A 19,290-nucleotide genomic window follows, 5' to 3' on the forward strand; every position below is an offset into this window, starting at 1 on the left:
TAGTTTGAGTACTACCAGGTGGGAATGGAGATTTCTCTCATCAGTAAAACTTTCGCTCATATCTCCCTCCCAACTTGAGGTTAAAGAAAGAAAGTCGGAAAACCATAAGTGGTGGTACAGAACTTTGGGACATTTCAGCATTGATAAAGAAAGCTCACGAGAGATGAAGAAGCTGGTTGTGGACAGAAATTGGCTCTAGGTTTATTTGCCACTTTAAGAAAAAAATAAACTCTCTTTTTTCGTACACTTGTGCATTTTTACTTCAAAATAAAAAAATAAATAAATATATTTCATGAAATAAAATCTTTCCAACTAATATAGCCAGCTTTATTTCAATACCATTACAATCACAAAATTACAATATTGAATTTACTAAAATAAAGAGCCAAAAGGCTTCATTTGGGCGATGCAAAACTATATAAATTAAGTGGATATTAAATCCGGCATCGTTTCAAAGCCGAATGTAGAAACTGTGAAAGTTTCATTCGAAATTTGACCCAATAAAGAGCCAAAAGGCTTCATTTGAAATGAAGTTTCCAACCAGTTCGAAACAGCTGTCAGGCCAATGAAACCTTATCGAAAATGAACTAATTAAAAAGCGAATATATGGACGCCTCGGCAACAATCATGTTTTCTAACTGGTCCGCGCTAGGGCAACTCGTAAATGCCGGCGAGTGTATTCCCGTAAGTTCTATCGTCAAATTTCGTACGAAACTTTCATAGTTTCTCTATTCGAATTCGAAATAATGCTGGATTTAATATCCACTTGATTTATATATAATTAAATATTGAAGATTTCAACTTATTATTATTTATATATTTTATTTATTTATTATTATTATTATTATTATTGTATATTGATGGTATTTAGAGCTGACTCCACCACTTTGGCGCAAATTGGGGTGAAGCCAATGGGATTATAGTCGGATGACTGACTTTTATTTTCGTGTTCGGTAGAATTTACACCCATCTAAGTGTAGGTGATACAGGATGGGTGTAAATTTCGAACAAAAGTTTTACTACAACTCTACATAGAATTTTTTTTCTTTCTTTTTTTTTTTTTTTTTGCAAATTTCTGCGTAACTTTTTGATTAAAAAAAAACCCTTCCGGTTTTTTTCTTAATGTGTTTTAGAGCACAATTCATGCATTGAAAAAAAAAACAAAAAAAACCGTGGTCATGCATAAAGTACACAATCTGATATATAAAACTTATCATACAATTCAGTGAATGTTCAGTTATTGTTTACAACACGAATTATAATAGTTGTTCTCATTTATTTATTATCTTTTGTTTATTATGAATACTACGTTCACTGGTATATCACCAACAATCACAAAACAATGATATCGAAGTTATCGATAACAAAAAAACAAAAAAACATCACATAACAAATCTGTTGAAAATAAGCAGACGATAAAGATAAAAACCTAATTACTGTATTTAATTAATTGAAATCTAAAACGTTTTTTCAGCTGTTTTTTATATAACATACATATTTCGAGATTCACACAGTACAATATTCAAATAACACAGTACTACATTATATCTAACAATTACGATGTTCTTAAGAAAACAAACAACATTTGCTCACAAATTCGTGGAACATCACTGTACATGCACTGCAAGCTGCCATATTAATACTGTTCGAAGGTCGCCTGCTCGTTGATTGGTGCACGCAGCACAAATGCGATCATCAACCGTAGATTGACACTCGGAGAATGGCAGAATGTGTCAATATCTCCCTATCTAGAGGGAAGGCAAAAATCCCGTTCGTTCTCTCTCTGAAAAAAATCGTGTTTTTTTTTATAAGCACCATTCGAGGCTATCAAAGTGATCGCACGGTACTCAAGGCAGCTAACACACTACAAAGCGTCACTACCGTTATATGGGGTGTCCTCCAGGTGGCGCCGTTGCAGCCATCGGTACTGCACGTGTAAACACAGGAACGATATTCTCGGTCATCACCGGGTCGTCGGATGTATTCGCAGTAATTTCCATGATCACGTGATGAACAAAATCGTTTGGTCCCAATTTGTCCTAGAAAAAGAGACACAGGGTAACGGATTATAGAAATCAATCCACTATTTAGTGTACAAACGTTAATTATATACAAGTTTGTGAATACAAAATAAATTAGGGACACAAAACATACGTGTTGAAAAGATTATTTTACTGATTAATAATAAAATAATAACTTGACGTTTCGACCCCTGTATGGAGGTCATCTTCAGAAGGATACATTCAGAAGTATAAGAACAAGCTACATGCTGTTGCACTCTATACAAGTAAATTACATCTACGTTGTTAACTAATCTTTTTTCTTAGCCTGCCCTCTAGTGGGAAAAAAATAAAGAAGTAAAGAAATAAATTAAAAATAAATAAATAAAAATAAAAAATAAAAAATAAAATAAAATAAACAAAAATAAAATAAAAACTACGATAAACTCTGCTAAAGTCCTCACGTACTAGGGTTCTTCTAGAAATAAACAGTTTATATTGCTATATTACGATTATCTTCTGGATTTGTACAGTACAGGTTGCTACTGAATGTTCAGGAAAAAAAAAAAAAACACTCCGCTAAGTCTTCTTGTATTGAGATTTTTCTTCGTGGTTGCTATGAAGGTTGCAGATGGGTCCTCCACATTCTTAGAATGGTTACACCATCATTTTTATTCAAATTCGGATCATGTTTGAGCATTTCACGTGCTTCCTTGAACTTCCGCCCGAACTAGGTTTTGGAGCGGTGTAGGGACTTGGTACCTTTCCAGTCAATTCTGTGGTATGTTTGGAGTGCGTGGTCAGAAAGGCCGGTTTTTTCCAAATGGAGGTATTTTATGTGTCGTTTGTTTGTGTTCATCCTTTCTGATTGGGATGGTTCGCCCTGTTTCCCTTAAGTATGGTATGTTCATGTGCAATTTTTTGTGTATTTAGCGGCCACACTTAAGGAATTGGTTGGTCATTCTCCTCCCTACATAAAAAATACACAACAATTCATAAACAAAATTAAAAATATTACACTCAACGACCAAGATCTATTAGTCAGCTTTGACATAACTTCTCTTTCACCAATGTCCCAATCAATGATACTATCTTACTCTTACAGAACATATTTCCACACGACATCACGGCCCTCTTTGCCCACGCACTCCGCTCCGGATACTTCGTGTGGCAAAACAATTTTTACCTTCAAAAAGAGAGTACTGCCATGTGCTCTCCACCCCCCCCTTCCCCAATAGCGAACTTTTACATGGAAGATTTTGAGCAACGAGCTCTAGAATCGGCGTGCCTCAGATACGTCGACGATATTTTCGACATTTGGCCCCACGGCCGCCAAGCACTAAATACATCCTTAGCCACCTGAACAAACAACACAAACGCATCCAATTCACCATTGAAATTGAAAAAAACAACTCTCTTCCGTTCTTAGACACACTCGTCACACGACTTCCTTCAGGCTGTCTCTCCTTCTTTACCGCAAACCTACACACTTAGGCCAGTACATACACAAAATTTCTTATCATCACCCAACACAAAAACTAGAGGTCATAAGCACCCTTAAACATAGAGCTCAAACCATTTGTTTAACTGCAAGCTCTTAACCATGAATATGAGACCATCAACCATACATTTATGAAAAATGGATACAGTAAAAAAAACATTCACAAGATCTTCCACAAAGATACCACTAATAACAAAAAAGATTTCAAGAATGCTATTGCTATACCATATGTTAGAGGCATTTCCGAAAAAATAGACAGAACACTACACAAATACAACATCAAAACCACCTTTAAACCCCCGACAAAATTAAGACACCTACTCAGTTCTTCCAAGGATCCCCTGCCACACCTAGCCCACCCAGGGTTTTACAAAATAGATTGAACATGTAACATAACATACATAGGGGAAACAGGGCGAACCATCCCAATCAGGAAGGATGAACACAAACGACACATAAAATACCTCCATTTGGAAAAAACCGGCCTTTCTGACCACGCACTCCAAACATACCACAGAATTGATTGGAAAGGTACCAAGTCCATACACCGCTCCAAAACCTGGTTCGAGCGGAAGTTCAAGGAAGCACGTGAAATGCTCAAACATGATCCGAATCTGAATAAAAATGATGGTCTAACCATTTCAAGAATGTGGAGGACCCATCTGCAACCTTCATAGCAACCACGAAGAAAAATCTCAATACAAGAAGACTTGGTGAAGTTTTTTTTTTTTTTTTTTGAACATTCAATAGCAACCTGTACTGTACAAATCCAGAAGATAATCATAATATAACAATATGAACTGTATAATTCCAGAAGAACCCTAGTACGTGAGGACTTTAGCAGAGTTTATTGTAGTTTTTATTTTATTTTTGTTTATTTTATTTTATTTTTTATTTATTTTTTTTAAATTTATTTCTTTATTTCTTTATTTTTTTTTCCACTAGAGGGCAGGCTAAGAAAAAAGATTAGTTAACAACGTAGATGTAATTTACTTGTATAGAGTGCAACAGCATGTAGCTTGTTCTTATACTTCTGAATGTATCCTTCTGAAGATGACCTCAATACTGAGGTCTAAACGTAAAGTTATTATTTTATTATTAATCAGTAAAATAATCTTTTCAACAGGTGTGTTTTGTGTCCCTAAATTCATAAATATGAGTGGTGGTCACCGTGTAACTTTAAAAGAAAGAGTTGTGTTTTTTATAGAGTTTTTTTTTTTTTTTTGTATTTAATCTAATAAAACGAACGTAATTCGGTTAATCCTGTGTTTCAATTATCCGGGCTCTAGCTTCCCCCATGGATAATTGACGTTTTACTGTATTTACAATAAAATGTTGAAACATTTGTATCATATTTAATAAAAATTTATATAATTTTTTCGTTGATATGTTTAAATAAATATTTATTTACAAAGATAATGTTCAGAAAATGTTATTATTTTTAAACCAATGTCCCATTAGTTATTAAAAAAAAAAAAATCAGCCAACGCCTCTTAATCCCTTATAGAGAATAAGCGAGGCCTATAATAGGCGTGGCTATCTTCACCGGTAGCCAATCAGAGATAGCTGGCCAACTTCTTCTTCTTCTTCTGCAGCTTCTCCCACTTAAGTGGGGTCACTGTTTCTTATGAGTCTCCTCCACACCTTCCTGTCTTGGGCTGTCACCACATCCAAGTTCTTCATCTTCAAATCCTCTTCTACCAGCTCCCTCCATCTCTTCTTTGGCCGACCACGCTTCCGCCTTCCTTGCACATCCATCTGCATGACCCTTCTTCCCACATATTCGTCCTCCCTCCTCATCACATGACCAAACCATCTCAACCTTGCCTCCTGTATTTTCGCTCCTAAGTTCGTAACTTTCACTGTTCCCCTGACATAGTCATTTCTCAGATGATCCTTTCTAGTCACACCGCACATCCACCTAAGCATTCTCATCTCTGCTACTTCCATCCTGCTAATGTTATTTTTCCTCAGGGCCACAGTTTCTATAGCATATGTCATAGCTGGCCTCACTACTGTCCTATAAATTTTGCCTTTCAGATTGATCGGCACCCTCTTATCACATAACACTCCAGCCATCTCCCTCCAGTTCCTCCAACCTGCTTGTATCCTGCATCCCACTTCCTTCTCACCTCCTCCATCTTCTTCCACTGTCGAACCTAAGTATCTAAAGTCTCTCACCTTCCTGATGACATTTCCTTCCAGCTCCAGGTCTGTATCCTGGCCACCGCCCACTGCGCAACACATATACTCTGTCTTACTTCTGCTCAGTCTCATACCTCTCTCTTCCAGTACTTTTCTCCATCTTTCCAGTTTAGTTTCCGCTTCTTCTCTTGAATCTACACAGAGCAAGATGTCATCTGCATACAACATTGTCCAAGGTGCATCTTCTCTCACCTCCTCTGTTACCACCTCCATCACAATATTAAACAGAAACGGACTTAATGCTGACCCTTGATGCAAGCCAACTGTTACTTGAAAACTTTCTGTCTGTCCCAAACAGGTCCGAACACTTGTCTTCACATTTCTGTACATTTCCTGCACCAACCTGACATATTTCTCCGGCACCTTCTTCTCCCTCAGACACCTCCAGACTTCTTGCCTTGGCACTCTATCGTATGCTTTCTCCAGATCAATAAATACCAGATGTAGCTCCCTTTGTTTCTCTCGATATTTTTCCATCATCTGTCGTAACCCAAAGATAGCATCTGTTGTTGATCTACCAGGCATGACGCCAAATTGTTCCTTTGCAATCTCCACCTCCTCCCTCAATCTACCATCAAGAACCCTTTCTAGGATCTTCATTGTGTGGGACATCAACTTTATTCCTCTGTAATTTTTACAGTCTTGTGCATCCCCTTTACCCTTGTAGATGGGAACAAGAGTACTCTCCCTCCATTCCTCGGGTATATTTTCCTGTTGGCAAACTTTCATGAACAGGTCCCACAGCAGGTCAATTCCCTCTTCCCCCAGTGCCTTCCATGCCTCCACTGGAATTCTGTCGGGGCCCACCGCTTTTCCATTCTTCATCCTCTTCATGGCCTCCGTCACTTCCATTCTACTGATGTTCTGCACCATCCCCTCAGAAGGCTGCCCATCTCCTCTGTGAGTCCTTGCATTTTCCTCATTCAGAAGTCCCTCAAAGTATATTTTCCATCTGTTTCTTATGTCCACATCCCTCCATAATACTCTTCCTTCAGCATCTTTGATCTGCCTCACATGTAAGATGTACTTAGCTGCTTTATTTCTACATTTCGCTAGTTGGTAAATTTTTCTCTGTCCTTCCTTTGTTTCTAATTGATCATACAGATCTTGATATGCCATGGTCTTCGCCTGTGCCACAACTCTCTTGGCTTCTTGCTTTCTCTGTTTGTACACCTCTCTGTCCTCTTCCACTCTTGACTCAATCCCACTTCTGCTTTGCCTTCCTCTTAGCCATCACTGCGTCTTGTACATCATTATTCCACCACCAACCCTCCTTCTGCTCTCTAATCTTTCCAGATGTCTCACCAAGCACCTCGATTGCACAGCTCAGGATTACTTTTGAATTATGTTTCCACCAATCTTGTACACTTTCCAGTCCATCCGAAATCCTCTCTAACACTCTCTCCCTAAAACGATTCCTCACACTCTCTTCTTTTAAGCGAAACCACTTAATTGTCTTCATCCCATGGCAACCAGAAGTTCTTATCTTCGATCTTAATTTAAAGTCTGCGCACAGCAGTCGGTGTTGTTGTGCTACTTGATCTGTTGGAATTACCTTACAATTTGTCACAACCTTAAGATGTTTTCTTCTAGTCAAAATGTAGTCAATTTGTGAGCTGTTGTTACCACTTCTAAATGTTATCAAATGTTCTTCCCTCTTGAAGAAAAACGAGTTCACAATTGCCAGATCAAACGCTACTGCAAAGTCCACAACCCTCTCTCCTTCCTGGTTCATCATTCCCACTCCGTGGCCACCATGCACCCTTTCACAGTCTCTATTCTGTCTTCCTATGTGCCCGTTCAAGTCTCCTCCGACAATCACCATCTCATTTTCTTCCAATTCCCTCATTTCTTCATCTAACACGTTCCAGAACTCATCTTTTTCCTCTGCTGTACAACCAACTTGCGGGGCATATACACATAATACGACCACCCGCTCTTCTCCAAGACCCAATTTCATTCGCATGATCCTGTCGTTCCTTCTACCCACGTCCAGTACTTCACCCTTCATTCTGCCACACACCACAATTCCTACACCATTTCTTCCCTCGTTATTCGCTCCAGAGTAGAACAATTTATATCCATCTCCCAGTTCCTTTGCCTTTCCCCCTTTCCACCTTGTCTCCTGCACACATAAAATGTCCAACTTCCTCTTCCTCATCATGTCTGCCACCTCTCTTCCCCTTCCAGTCATGCTTCCAACATTCAGCGTTCCCACTCGCAACATCCTCTCCACCTGCTGGGCTCGCTTCTTTAACCGCACCCGCCCTTGATGCGGTAGCCCTCGTCCACTTCTCACAGCTGTAGGGCGATGTGGCTGCGCGTCGCTTAAGGGGTACGCCCTAGCCCTTATATCATTTTCTCTTCGACTCATAATCATAGTTTGAGTTGGCACTGAAGTTTTACGACCGGATGCCCTTCCTGACGTCAACCCTCGCATTTATCCGGGCTTGGGACCGGCACCTATTGAGGCTAGCTTGCCTCCTTTGGTGGCTGCATAAGACGAAATGACTTAGCAAGATAGGAAAGACTCACCCCTAGCCCTCGAATACTCTAATAGCATCAGGGGGAAGGAGCAAGGAGAGGAGAGAGAAGAGATAGCTGGCCAACTATTGTTACTTATACGCGGCAGCCGATAAAGAGGCTGGCAAACAAGTGCTGCCATCTCTTAATTAGTTTAATATATATATATATATATATATATATATATTAGATAATTTTTTAACAAAAATATCCGATATGGCTGTCAATTAGTTTACTCTCACAGATGCTGGGTTGTAAAGCATAGAACTTAATGGAAAAACATTAGAAAAGCTTTCACTTAACGCTACACAACTCAAAACGTATTCCTTAAGACGATATTTAACTAATTGATTTATTTAGGCCTACATTTAACTGTTCAAAATAAGAATTTCTTTTAGATTTTTTTTTTTTTTCATATTTGAGCATTATTTATCAATTGGCTTCCTCCCAAATGCATTTGATTGTAACTCCCTTCTATTCATCTCTGTTTTATTCAAGATATTACATTCTTGGCGTGTAAAAGAAGAAACTTGTTTTCCTAATCAATCTTCTTTGTTCCAGACTGCCAATTTGTTGTCCCAGTTGGTTCCTATCCAATAATCCAACTTTTTAACAATAAAACATTGATAGAAACTCTTCATCTAACAGAATACTTTGAGGTAAGTACTTCTGCTTTCGCGTACAGAAATCCAATTATTATTCATATTTATTAAAATGGTTTTCATGAATTGCTTTGAATAGTTAAAAGCAATTTATTTTACGTATGTAAACAATAAATGCCATCGAAGGAACTTTCTACGTAAAATATTGCAAATAAACAAACACTTTATTTTATTTATTTATTTTTGTTATTTTTTTAGTGAATTTCAATGGTTATACAAATTTTAATCTTAATCTGTTCCTTCTGGTCATAATATTCGTATTCAACTATTTGCAAAACCGAGAATAAAAGGTCTTGCCCCGTAATAACAATATGCCCATGCCTACCAATTTATTCAAAATAACTGCGCATATTTTTATTATCATAAAATGCAAAATTATTTCATTTCAGTCGTCTGCTAGAAGAACGTGAATGATAATTGAAAGCCGAAAAAACTTCCAGTTCCATCAGATTCCAGTATCACATTTCAATTATGATTGTTTTCAATTATATAACATTCACATAATTGAAACAGTCGTCTGCTAAAAGAAATTGCTTCTACCAGACGACGACGAAATCAAATAGCTTTGTTAATGTAGTAATTAGTGTTATTAGAGTGCGTTGGCTCTACGAGGATGTGTTTCATTGATTTTTTTTTCCACGTGACCTTTGTAATGCATTTTTTTATTTTATTTTGCAAATCAGATAATGTTTGTGCTATTTAATGGAAAGTTGGATATTGAGCTTATTGATAGCAATATAAATAAAATAAAATCTAGACGAAGGAAATTTCAGCCGCTAGGAGTCTTTAGATCATCAAAAGGAATACAAGAAATGAAAAAGGTTAGGATTACTTGTCGTTGCCTAAGAATGTGTCTGAAAATAAGGCGAATATAATATACAAATTCAAGAATTCCTTTCTCAAAATTACATAAATTATTTTAATCGCTTAAATTTCAAAGCAGTTTCAAATTGGCTTTAAAAAAAATAAATAAAAACTGAAAAGTAATGCATAGCTGAATAGGTCGGTAGTATAATTCCTGCATAGAAAATCTCATTTATTAATTATAAAACGAACATACCTTTATATATTCCTGTGGCTTTGATGCAGAAACTGGCTTCGAATACATCGTCACAAGACTCGTCCTGAAGATTTGCCGTTTCTTTATCGAAGTGTTCAGCGCAGTGTAGTTGCTGATTGGATTCACATCGGTAGCACGTTAGTGCAAAGGTTGCTATAAAAGAAATTAAAACTGTAGTTAGTTCGTTCGTATTCAAAGAAGGGATACTAGATATCCCACAGGGGATGAGATATCAAGTTCACACACACCAAATTTTAATTGGTATTTCATACTAATAATGAATATTTCGTAGGACGATAGGATAATTATGCATTGCTTCCAATGTCTCATTTTTTAAAAATTTTTATTTATATATTTTTTTAAAAGATCGTTTTTCAAAAATAATACATTATTTTGGAAAAAGAGTGGTCAGTTCCCATAGAAATATCACAAAGTAGGAAGTTGCAGTGTCCAGAATGCTCAGAAACCTCTAAGAGCTCAATGTTCCTGACACCACAAACAAATGTGTGAGGCCAATCCACCAGAACAGGACCATACCATCACACTGCCATCTCTGAATTTCACAGTTAAGGTTATGAACTTTGGTATAAGACATTCACAGGGCCTCTGCCACACCCGTCCATCTCTCGGTAGAGGGCTTAACGTGATTCGTCCCACTCTACACGCTTTGGGTAATCTGGGCCTTGCATACTGCGGTCCTACCATAGACACCCATGTTGTGAGCCTCCTTTTCTGAATGTTTTTGTTCAGATTCGTGTTCCAGTCGATGCCGAGAAGGAACCCCGCATTCAATCAACCGACGAATGGCAGTTTTTATATATTATCCTTCGTAGTAGCCTACGGTCACGTTCGGCGAGTGTGGTGAGGCGTTCAATGCCGGTAACACTTGCAGTTGACTTCCAACGCTTCCATCTCAGTATGGCATCGCTGATGGTTGACCTGGGATGTCTCAATTTGTCGAAAGGATATGCTTGCAACATGGCATCCTATCACAAAGCCTCTTTCCAACTCCTCAGTTCCCTTCTCAAAGCCATTTCAACCGGAAACAGTTGCATTAACTTGGGAGCATCATATTCCTCCAATTTATACCACCTACACACACGTGACTCGAATCATAGCACGATGCACCTTGCCCATGGGAATGTCCGTTAACTTTTTTCCAAGCAGTGTGTGTGTGTGTGTGTGTGTGTGTTTATATATATATATATATATATATATATATATATATATATATATATATATATATATGTATATAATTTTTCTTTCACATAGAAACTAGGCACGTGATCCTACTCTCACCAGGGTTCGAACCTATGGCTTCAATAAATAAGCCTTCGGTCGACGGGAGATAGGCGTTAACAGAATTAATTTAAACAGTTTAATCTAGTATCAAACAATCAAAAATTATGATCCAAATATAGCAATTTTTATTAAAAAATGAAATATATGCATGTGAATGATTTTAATGCTGTGCCCCCGCAGTCTCTAAAAGTTAAATAGGGCTAAAACAGAATCGCCTTCTCCTTTATAGGGGAATAAAAGGCTTTAGCGGATGTATTTATTTATTTTTGAATATATAATTAATTGTAAGCCTATTAATTGTAAACATAATTAATTGTAAGTTCATATAGTTATATTAAAAATATTTTAAGATGCATTAAGATCTATAAACAAACGTCGTCTGCAAAACGCGAAATACACTGCGGAAAAAAATTTATAAATCAAACTGGCATGCTAGTTAATGATAGGGGAAAATCAACTATCATCTTCTGCTTTCAATAATTTTATTAAGCTGCGTGTGCTGACTTCAGAATTTTATTTCTAGCATCGAATTTTTCCGTTTACTGTTTATATTTTATGCTGTATATATTATACAAGAGTTATTCAACGGCCACCTATCTAAAAATCAATATTATAGACTTCCTAATACAACATTTGCTATGAAGAAGAAATAAACCAAACGACTTTTTTTTAGCAGACGATATTAGCTGTTATCGCTTAATGTGTTAATTCTGTTTTGTTCGCGAATTACTAAATGTTCTAAATAGATTTTATAAAACTGACTACGCAGTATTTGGTTTTATTTTTGCTACACAAATTATGACATATAATGTTAATTATTATATTAAAATAAAAATCAATATTATAAATGTTTAAAATTCAATATTATAGATGTCCTATTACAACATTTCCTATAAAGAAGAAATTAACCAAACGATTGTTTTTTTAGCAGACGATATTAGCTCTTATCGCTTAATGTGTTAATTCTGTTTTGTTTGCGAATTAATAAATGTTAAAAATGGATTTTACGCAGTATTTTTGTTACATAAACTATGTCATATGAATGTCAATTTTTATATTAAAAGTAAATACAAACAAAGATAGAAAATTTCTTCCACTTTTAAAGGATGCTATCTTTTCGATTATTATCACGAAACTTATGTGTAAGTTGCTGTAAACAAACTGCCATTTTAATGAGAGGATATTGAGCTCCTAGATATTTGGAAAGACTCAGACATACGAGTACTTCGTTCACCTAAATAAGACGAAGTAATAGGGACAGCAAGAGAAAATAAGAACGCGAAATACCAGCCTCCATTCTGTATTTTAGAACTTCCATGGCAGTTATTCGTGGGGTCGTCATGGAAACAGATTACCAGACGAAGGAAAGCGTCGTCACAATAATGTACCATGGGATTTGGATGACAGGACTTCTGCTGTTACCTGTCATAGTGTTGACATCAACATCGCAATGGAAGCTTTCTCGAGAAACTCGGCAAAAATATCCCGGTTGCTTTAAAAGACGAATGGAAGAGGTTTGTGAAAGGTTCTCTACGAACCGGGCCAATGTTATACCCTTTATAATTTCCCTACGTTCATTCTCTAGGGATATCCGTCAGCGTCAGACATCTGCACTCGCCAAAGTAATTGAAGTGAGCCACTCATGTAAGATTTAAGAGAACAGGCGATCGCGATGAAAAGAAGCACCGAAGAAATATATAGAATAGGATGGATTTTAGTGCAGCTATAAATTACGTAGAGCTCCGATTGTTTATGAGCGATCTATTTGAATTTTAAGAGAAATGGTAGACGGTCGAGGCATGATCAAAAGATCCACTTCATTGGGAAATATAAAAATTTCGTATTCACAGAATCGTAGCCATTAGGTAGACACGGATTGTGTAAATAAAGCCTTTGTTGTTCTAGTGGAGATACGCTAGCAATCTTTATAATTGCATGATTCAGTGTGAGTCGTATCTATCGAGTTGGATTTGTAGAACAGCTGGGGTAGCTCTCGTTTCTCAATTATTTTTGGAAGTAGATGCTTTGTGCTATTTTCTCCGCAAAGAAAACGACTATAGATTGTAGTTCTACAATGTAGCTCCACAACGCGCGTATAACTTGGTTATTTTGGGAACTGGGACTTTTAAATTATTCTATTATAATATGCATTAGATGGGTTCGCGGATTTATTTTCTTTCTTCGGGTAGTGCAAAAAATTCCCTTAAGATAACGACTTTAAAAGAGAACTGAAGCGAGCTTTACAATATTAAATGAGTTGAGGCCTATGTCTCTAAAAGTAAGTGGGGTGTTCTCGTTTTGAAATATCGCAAATTAAATGGCAAATCAATGGTTTATTTTTCTCTTCTTGAATTACGTAGATCTAAGATTTTTTTTTTTTTTTTTGCTCTAGATACTTGACACAATAACCATGATTTCTAGGTGTTATTGTCTCAGCGCACACCCTGCCTCTCCTTCTGGGTGGTTTAAAACCACTTTAATGCTAAGAATTTAACCTGCTGAGCCATCTGTACGTCTGATCAAAGGTAGACGATTTGTGACCGCACATCCGGGTTATTAACGCGAATACGATGCAATTTTCAAGCTTCGAAAAGTGTCCTCTTCATGAAGGATTAATATACTGCATTTAATTTGAGGAATCACGCGAAGCTAGAAAACAATTAGGGGAGTCTTTAACAGGAATAAATGCAAAAATATAATATCGGTGATATTATTATTCCGTGGGTGTGCACAGGACACCTAGCACACCTTAAACCCGGCAATGGTCGCATTAAAATATATCCAACATTTCTAACTTTTTTTTCGTCGATTGAAATTTGTCTTTTTTTTTTGTTTTGTTTTAATCTGCTCATTAATGTTTTTTTTTTAAAGAAAAGATATTATTGATATGCGATATAAAGCAAACCTGGATTATACATTATTTTACACTAAAAATTAAACGAACAATTTATCATTGTTTAGCGCAGTGGTTCCCAAAGTGGGCGATATTGTCCCCTTGGGGGCTTTGGAACGATCCAAAGGGCGGTAGGGGGCATTGAATTGAAGTAAGGGGACGATGAAAGCATAAAGGACAAAAATTAGCGGGTAAAAAATTTTATCATCAATAAGTTTGATGATATAACTGTTGTATAACGAAAATAAAGGTCGTAATGGTGCTTTTATGGTTGGAGGGCGCGCACTTTCAAGTGATCTGGATTTTACAAATCCAGTATGCATCGGCAGGAACATGCGCATGTTATGACTCTTCCCTGTATAATACTATAAATACGTGAGATGTATAGATTGTTTCTGAATTGTGTGAGAAGCAGTTAGCAATTTGATGCAGTGCATAAAAATTTTAGTGCCTATTCGATGTCGGTATCGAATATCACGTGAGTATTTTTATACTTTTTCTTGTAAAAATAAATTGGTTTAGATACGTGAGAAATTGCATTCTAGCAATTTTGTAAACGACTTTTTTTTTTTTTTTACAGATTTGGGTTCATGGCTGAACTCAAGAAGAAATATAAACAATATAATATCGAATATTTGAAATCGGCTTTATTTAGTCACCTACAAACAACACATTGCCAATGTGCCTGATTTGCCAAAATGTTTTTTTTCAAATGAATCTATGAAGCCTTCAAGACTAGAAGAACATTTAACAAAAGTTCATGCTGACAAAAAAAGATAAGGATGTGAGTACAGCTTATTTGATCGACTTGTTTAATAAATTTCATTATACACATCTACAGCTGATCGCCGTTCGAAAGATCTTTTGAAAAGAGGGCGGCAAGCCAAATAAGTTTGAGAACCACTGGTTTAGCATAATAAATTTTTTTCATTATGCTAAAGACAACAGATTAGTACACAGTTTCTCCACTAGGTGTAAGTACAGTAGAATATATCGCGTTAGCCAAAAAAATAACTCAAAATGTTTTTAAATGCATTTTTATCTATAAAATTTTAAAGTACGAAAGTTGTTTTTAAGTATTCCTAGTTTTGTTGTTTCTATTATAATCTTTTTTCTTTTCTTTTTTTCAAGGTGAGTAGACACCTTTTATGAAAATAAATATGACTACGCTTTTAAATTTAACTGCTGAAACAAAGCTATCAGATATTCATGGATTTAACAATCTTATCCGTACGTCATTATTGAGAAATGTTTACTATTATCGCTTCTAGGAAATTTTTTTTTCTTCCTGGTTTCTTTTGTGTACACCAGGAAGGAAACGTCTATTGTGCTTGGAATTTATTCTTGATTATCTACACTCGCGGCAGACATAAAAGACGGCCGTTAAAATGTTAATTATGATGTATGGAGGTCTCTGTAATGTGGCCAAGCAACAGATGTATCTTGCATAGCGTTTTTAACGAATCAAAACAAGTTATTTGATGTACGTTTGTTCAGAGGTATAAAAACGATTAAAATTACACAGAAATGTAAATTTTCTCCACAAATATTATGAAGTAATACTTAAAAGAATGTAAACAACTCCTTAAAAATTCATATTAACGTAAGAATCAAAATGATCATAATCGCCAAGAGTATATTTTGTCTTTTGCGTGCGTTCTATGGATAGTTTGCTTTGCGGAGTTTTTAAAACTTGTCATTTATGCATAAGAGATTGGGTTCAGTTGCATATAAAGGTTCCTAGAAGGGGTTTGCATCCTTTCCATAAATACAGCGTTGTTCTAGCGACTGTGCAACACAGGTGTTCCAGGAATGCCTCAGCAGCTGGTTTCATACAGAGGTGGGTGGGTTTTTCTTCTGGAAATTTTCATCTGGGGGGGAAATCATCGATCGTTCGTCACGTGCAGAATATTGTTAGGCTAGAGAAACTAAATTTGTTATAAGTTAATCATCTAAACTTTTGACAAGTAACAGACAACAGTCTGTAAACCGGTGTGGCCCATAAGTAACGAAGAGGTTTAAAATGTAAATAACTTTTTTTGATTATTAATTTTTTCATTGTGTTTTTTTTTTTTTTTTTTTTTTTCAGATATTCTAACGAACTTTTGGAGAAAATAATCCTGGAAAAGTTTACAACCCAACAATGGACCGAACAAGCGCGCACGCACGCACGCACGCGCGCACACACACAACACACACACACAACACACACACACACACACACACACACACACACACACACACACACACACACACACACACACACACACACACACACACACAATGAAGCATTAGCAAGCAGGAAGAACGAACCTGTTAGTAATATAAAAATAAATTCAAAATAAAAACTATTATACTCCGAAATAAGCAAATTCGTAGCATACGCGGAACCTATTCTATTGCGCATGTACAATCTGTAAAACAGTACACTAGCAGAAACATACACGAACATTTCCAAAATGCCATCTGATGACGGATTGTATCCCTGCCATACAATGTCCACACTCGACCGTGTGTATGTGTATGCGCGAGAGTTTCTAAATATACAATATCATCTAGTTTTCGATTCAATCTATTTCGTATAAATAAATAAAAGTACTTCGTACTTTTCAACCATTTCCAAACAGTCATTCTTACTAGGCCGATGCAAAAAAAAAAAAAAAAAAAAAAACCTTTTTAGGAAACACAACAGCCATAGAAGTCGAACACCGATTCTGCTGATTCAACACCTGTAAAAAGATGAGGAAAAATCAAATATTTGAAATTTTTGTTCGGGATTTCCAAATTTTAATAACGTGGATTTGTTGACTGTATAAAAGTAAGCGTATTTATAAAAAAAAATATATAATAAAAACTTAAAAAAAAAAAAAAAAGCCTGCTAAAGCAAATTCTTACAGATCGTGTGCAGTATATACGTCATATGTATCAGGCACTGACATAAATCTTATTCAGCTATCGCACTGGCTTGTTCTAAAATCCATGCTTATCTCATTCTCGTGTTTCTGTTCGTTCAGATAAAAGTACGAAGAAGAGATATTGGAAATTCAAATCGGTATTCCTGGAATTCATTCGATAAAATAAGCATTTTTATTTGTATATAGCGATTATCTCTGTGAAAATGTTCGAGTAGATAGCAAAGGACACTTGACTACGATATACATATATGAATATATGTCACCATGACTTTTCTCATTTGATATTCTGCCGCACGCAAAAATAGTTCATGCGATAGAATATAAAATGAATATCAATTTTTTAAAATATTTTTTTATTATCGAGGAAAAGAAAGCTAAGCTTTTTCATTAATGAATAGGAATATTCCTTTTTTTTATTATTATTATTTAATCGCCTCTAAGTGCGCATGTCTGTATAGATCATTCTTGAATTTCGTTTTTGAAGTTAGAAAGGGGGGGGGGGTCAGATAATATAACATTTTCTCTGTAGAGAGTAGGAGTGGAAGGAGAAATCTAGAACGATGCCATCTCAGAAAAAATCATAGCATTTAAGAAAATTCTAAGAAGAAAAAAAAAGCGAACTATTCATATTAAGAAGATGGCACCATAACATTTAAATAAAGTTTAAAAATTCTGAATATCGATAAATACAATTATAAAAAAGGAGGAAAAAAGAGAAAAAAAATATAGAAAAACCCTCATGTATTTACGTAAAATTCACTTTTCTTAAAATAATTAAAATACCCCTTTGCAAAGTGTATATATGGGGTCTCCTTAAAACAATCATTATTTAATGATATAGCAGGGTTCTCCCTACATTCCGGAAATGCGAGTTTTCATCCCGCATACAGGCAAATCGGCCAGAGAACACACATAATTTACAGCCAAAATATCATTATTTGGCGCTAGATGGCGCAGTGTGTTGGTGACTGTATGAGATTCACGTAAAATAATCTCTTAGCAGATTTTTGAATATTGTTAAAAACTTTCTAATAGCGATTTAAATATTTAATACAGTAATCCTTAAAATCCTTTAAAACAGTAATTATTTTTACTAATAACAATAGTACCGACGTGTTTAAGCTTTTTTTTAATTACTATCAGTATTGCAAGTTTTGATTATTCGTTTGTTTTATACAAATTTATTCATATTTGTTTATAATTTTGATTTTGTGTATACTTATGACTATGAATTTAAATCCGAATACAAATCAATGCTCAATGAAAATAATCAACTTTTAAAAATAAGTATTCATATCGATTATAACATCAGTGAGCATTATCATAAATAATAATAAAAAAAATAACAATAAAAACTGGATCATCTTTGGGCCATTTTAAATTAATGGCTGAGGCACGATACAGAAAAAAAAAAAAAATCACGAGATGATTAACGATTTTGTGGTAAAATCTGATTGTTTTCTGTCACCGGCTGTCTGAACGAAATAAATCTTACAAGAATCCTTAACAAACCGCAAACAAATGATGCTGTTTGGCCTACTTCTATAATCCTAACAAAAGCATGCACAAGGGTTAGTCAGACAAAGTTATTAATAATACACAAGCGTTCAATGTGACAAGGAAAAAAAAAAAAAATTAAAACAGAAAGAAACCGCGTTCATTTAGTGGTCACGAAGATCATTACGCGCACATGTCACTGGGAGATAGCAACAGTCATTCCAGGAACTTAAATGGTGCGCAATTGTCATTTTAGTGTTAAAAATTAATAGGTTTTTCGGAGGAAAAATACAGAATTGGTTAAGAGTTAAATATGCTTGTTTTAACTCTTAACTCATCCCTTAAGATAGCACGTAGAAGCACGGATATTATAACCGGATAACACTTTAAAATTCCAAAGATTCCCGGACATAGTTTTATATCGAATAAATAACACCATTTTTAGTTGTTTATCTACCCGGACATTGTTCTTATGACATATATGGATAAATAGACACGCCCATTCGCCAATCACGTAAAAGAATGGAGCAGACGAACAATTACGTGTTTATGGATATTATAATACGACTTATTTCGTCATACGGAGATTATTTAAGAACATGTTTAAGAACATTATTTAAGAACTATTAATGCATTCTATCACACACCCATTTTAATTATCTGGCAATTAACTAAAAAGCATTAAAATCATTTTAAGCATTTTTCACTTCAAATTAGCCAGTAAACATTTTA

At 35.6% G+C, this 19,290-nt stretch overlaps 1 protein-coding gene across 1 annotated transcript in view; it reads right to left on the reverse strand.

Moving 5' to 3' along the window:
* Nucleotides 1-298: 298 nt before the first annotated feature.
* Nucleotides 299-19,290, reverse strand: part of LOC150099272 (UPAR/Ly6 domain-containing protein bou-like) — a 68,072-nt gene continuing 49,080 nt past the window's right edge. Inside the window, exons 2-3 of the mRNA XM_090403824.1 lie at nt 9,952-10,104; nt 299-2,039 (exon numbers count right to left, since the gene is read on the reverse strand). Coding sequence (XP_090259950.1) covers nt 1,828-2,039; nt 9,952-10,104 — 365 coding nt within the window. The 3' untranslated portion in view covers nt 299-1,827. The remainder of the gene's footprint in view (nt 2,040-9,951; nt 10,105-19,290) is intronic.

This window comes from Typopeltis vanoorti, chromosome 14, assembly GCF_054136105.1.
Source record: "Typopeltis vanoorti isolate ZY-2024b chromosome 14, IOZ_Tvanoo_1.0, whole genome shotgun sequence".
Classification (NCBI taxonomy): Eukaryota; Metazoa; Arthropoda; class Arachnida; order Uropygi; family Thelyphonidae; genus Typopeltis; species Typopeltis vanoorti.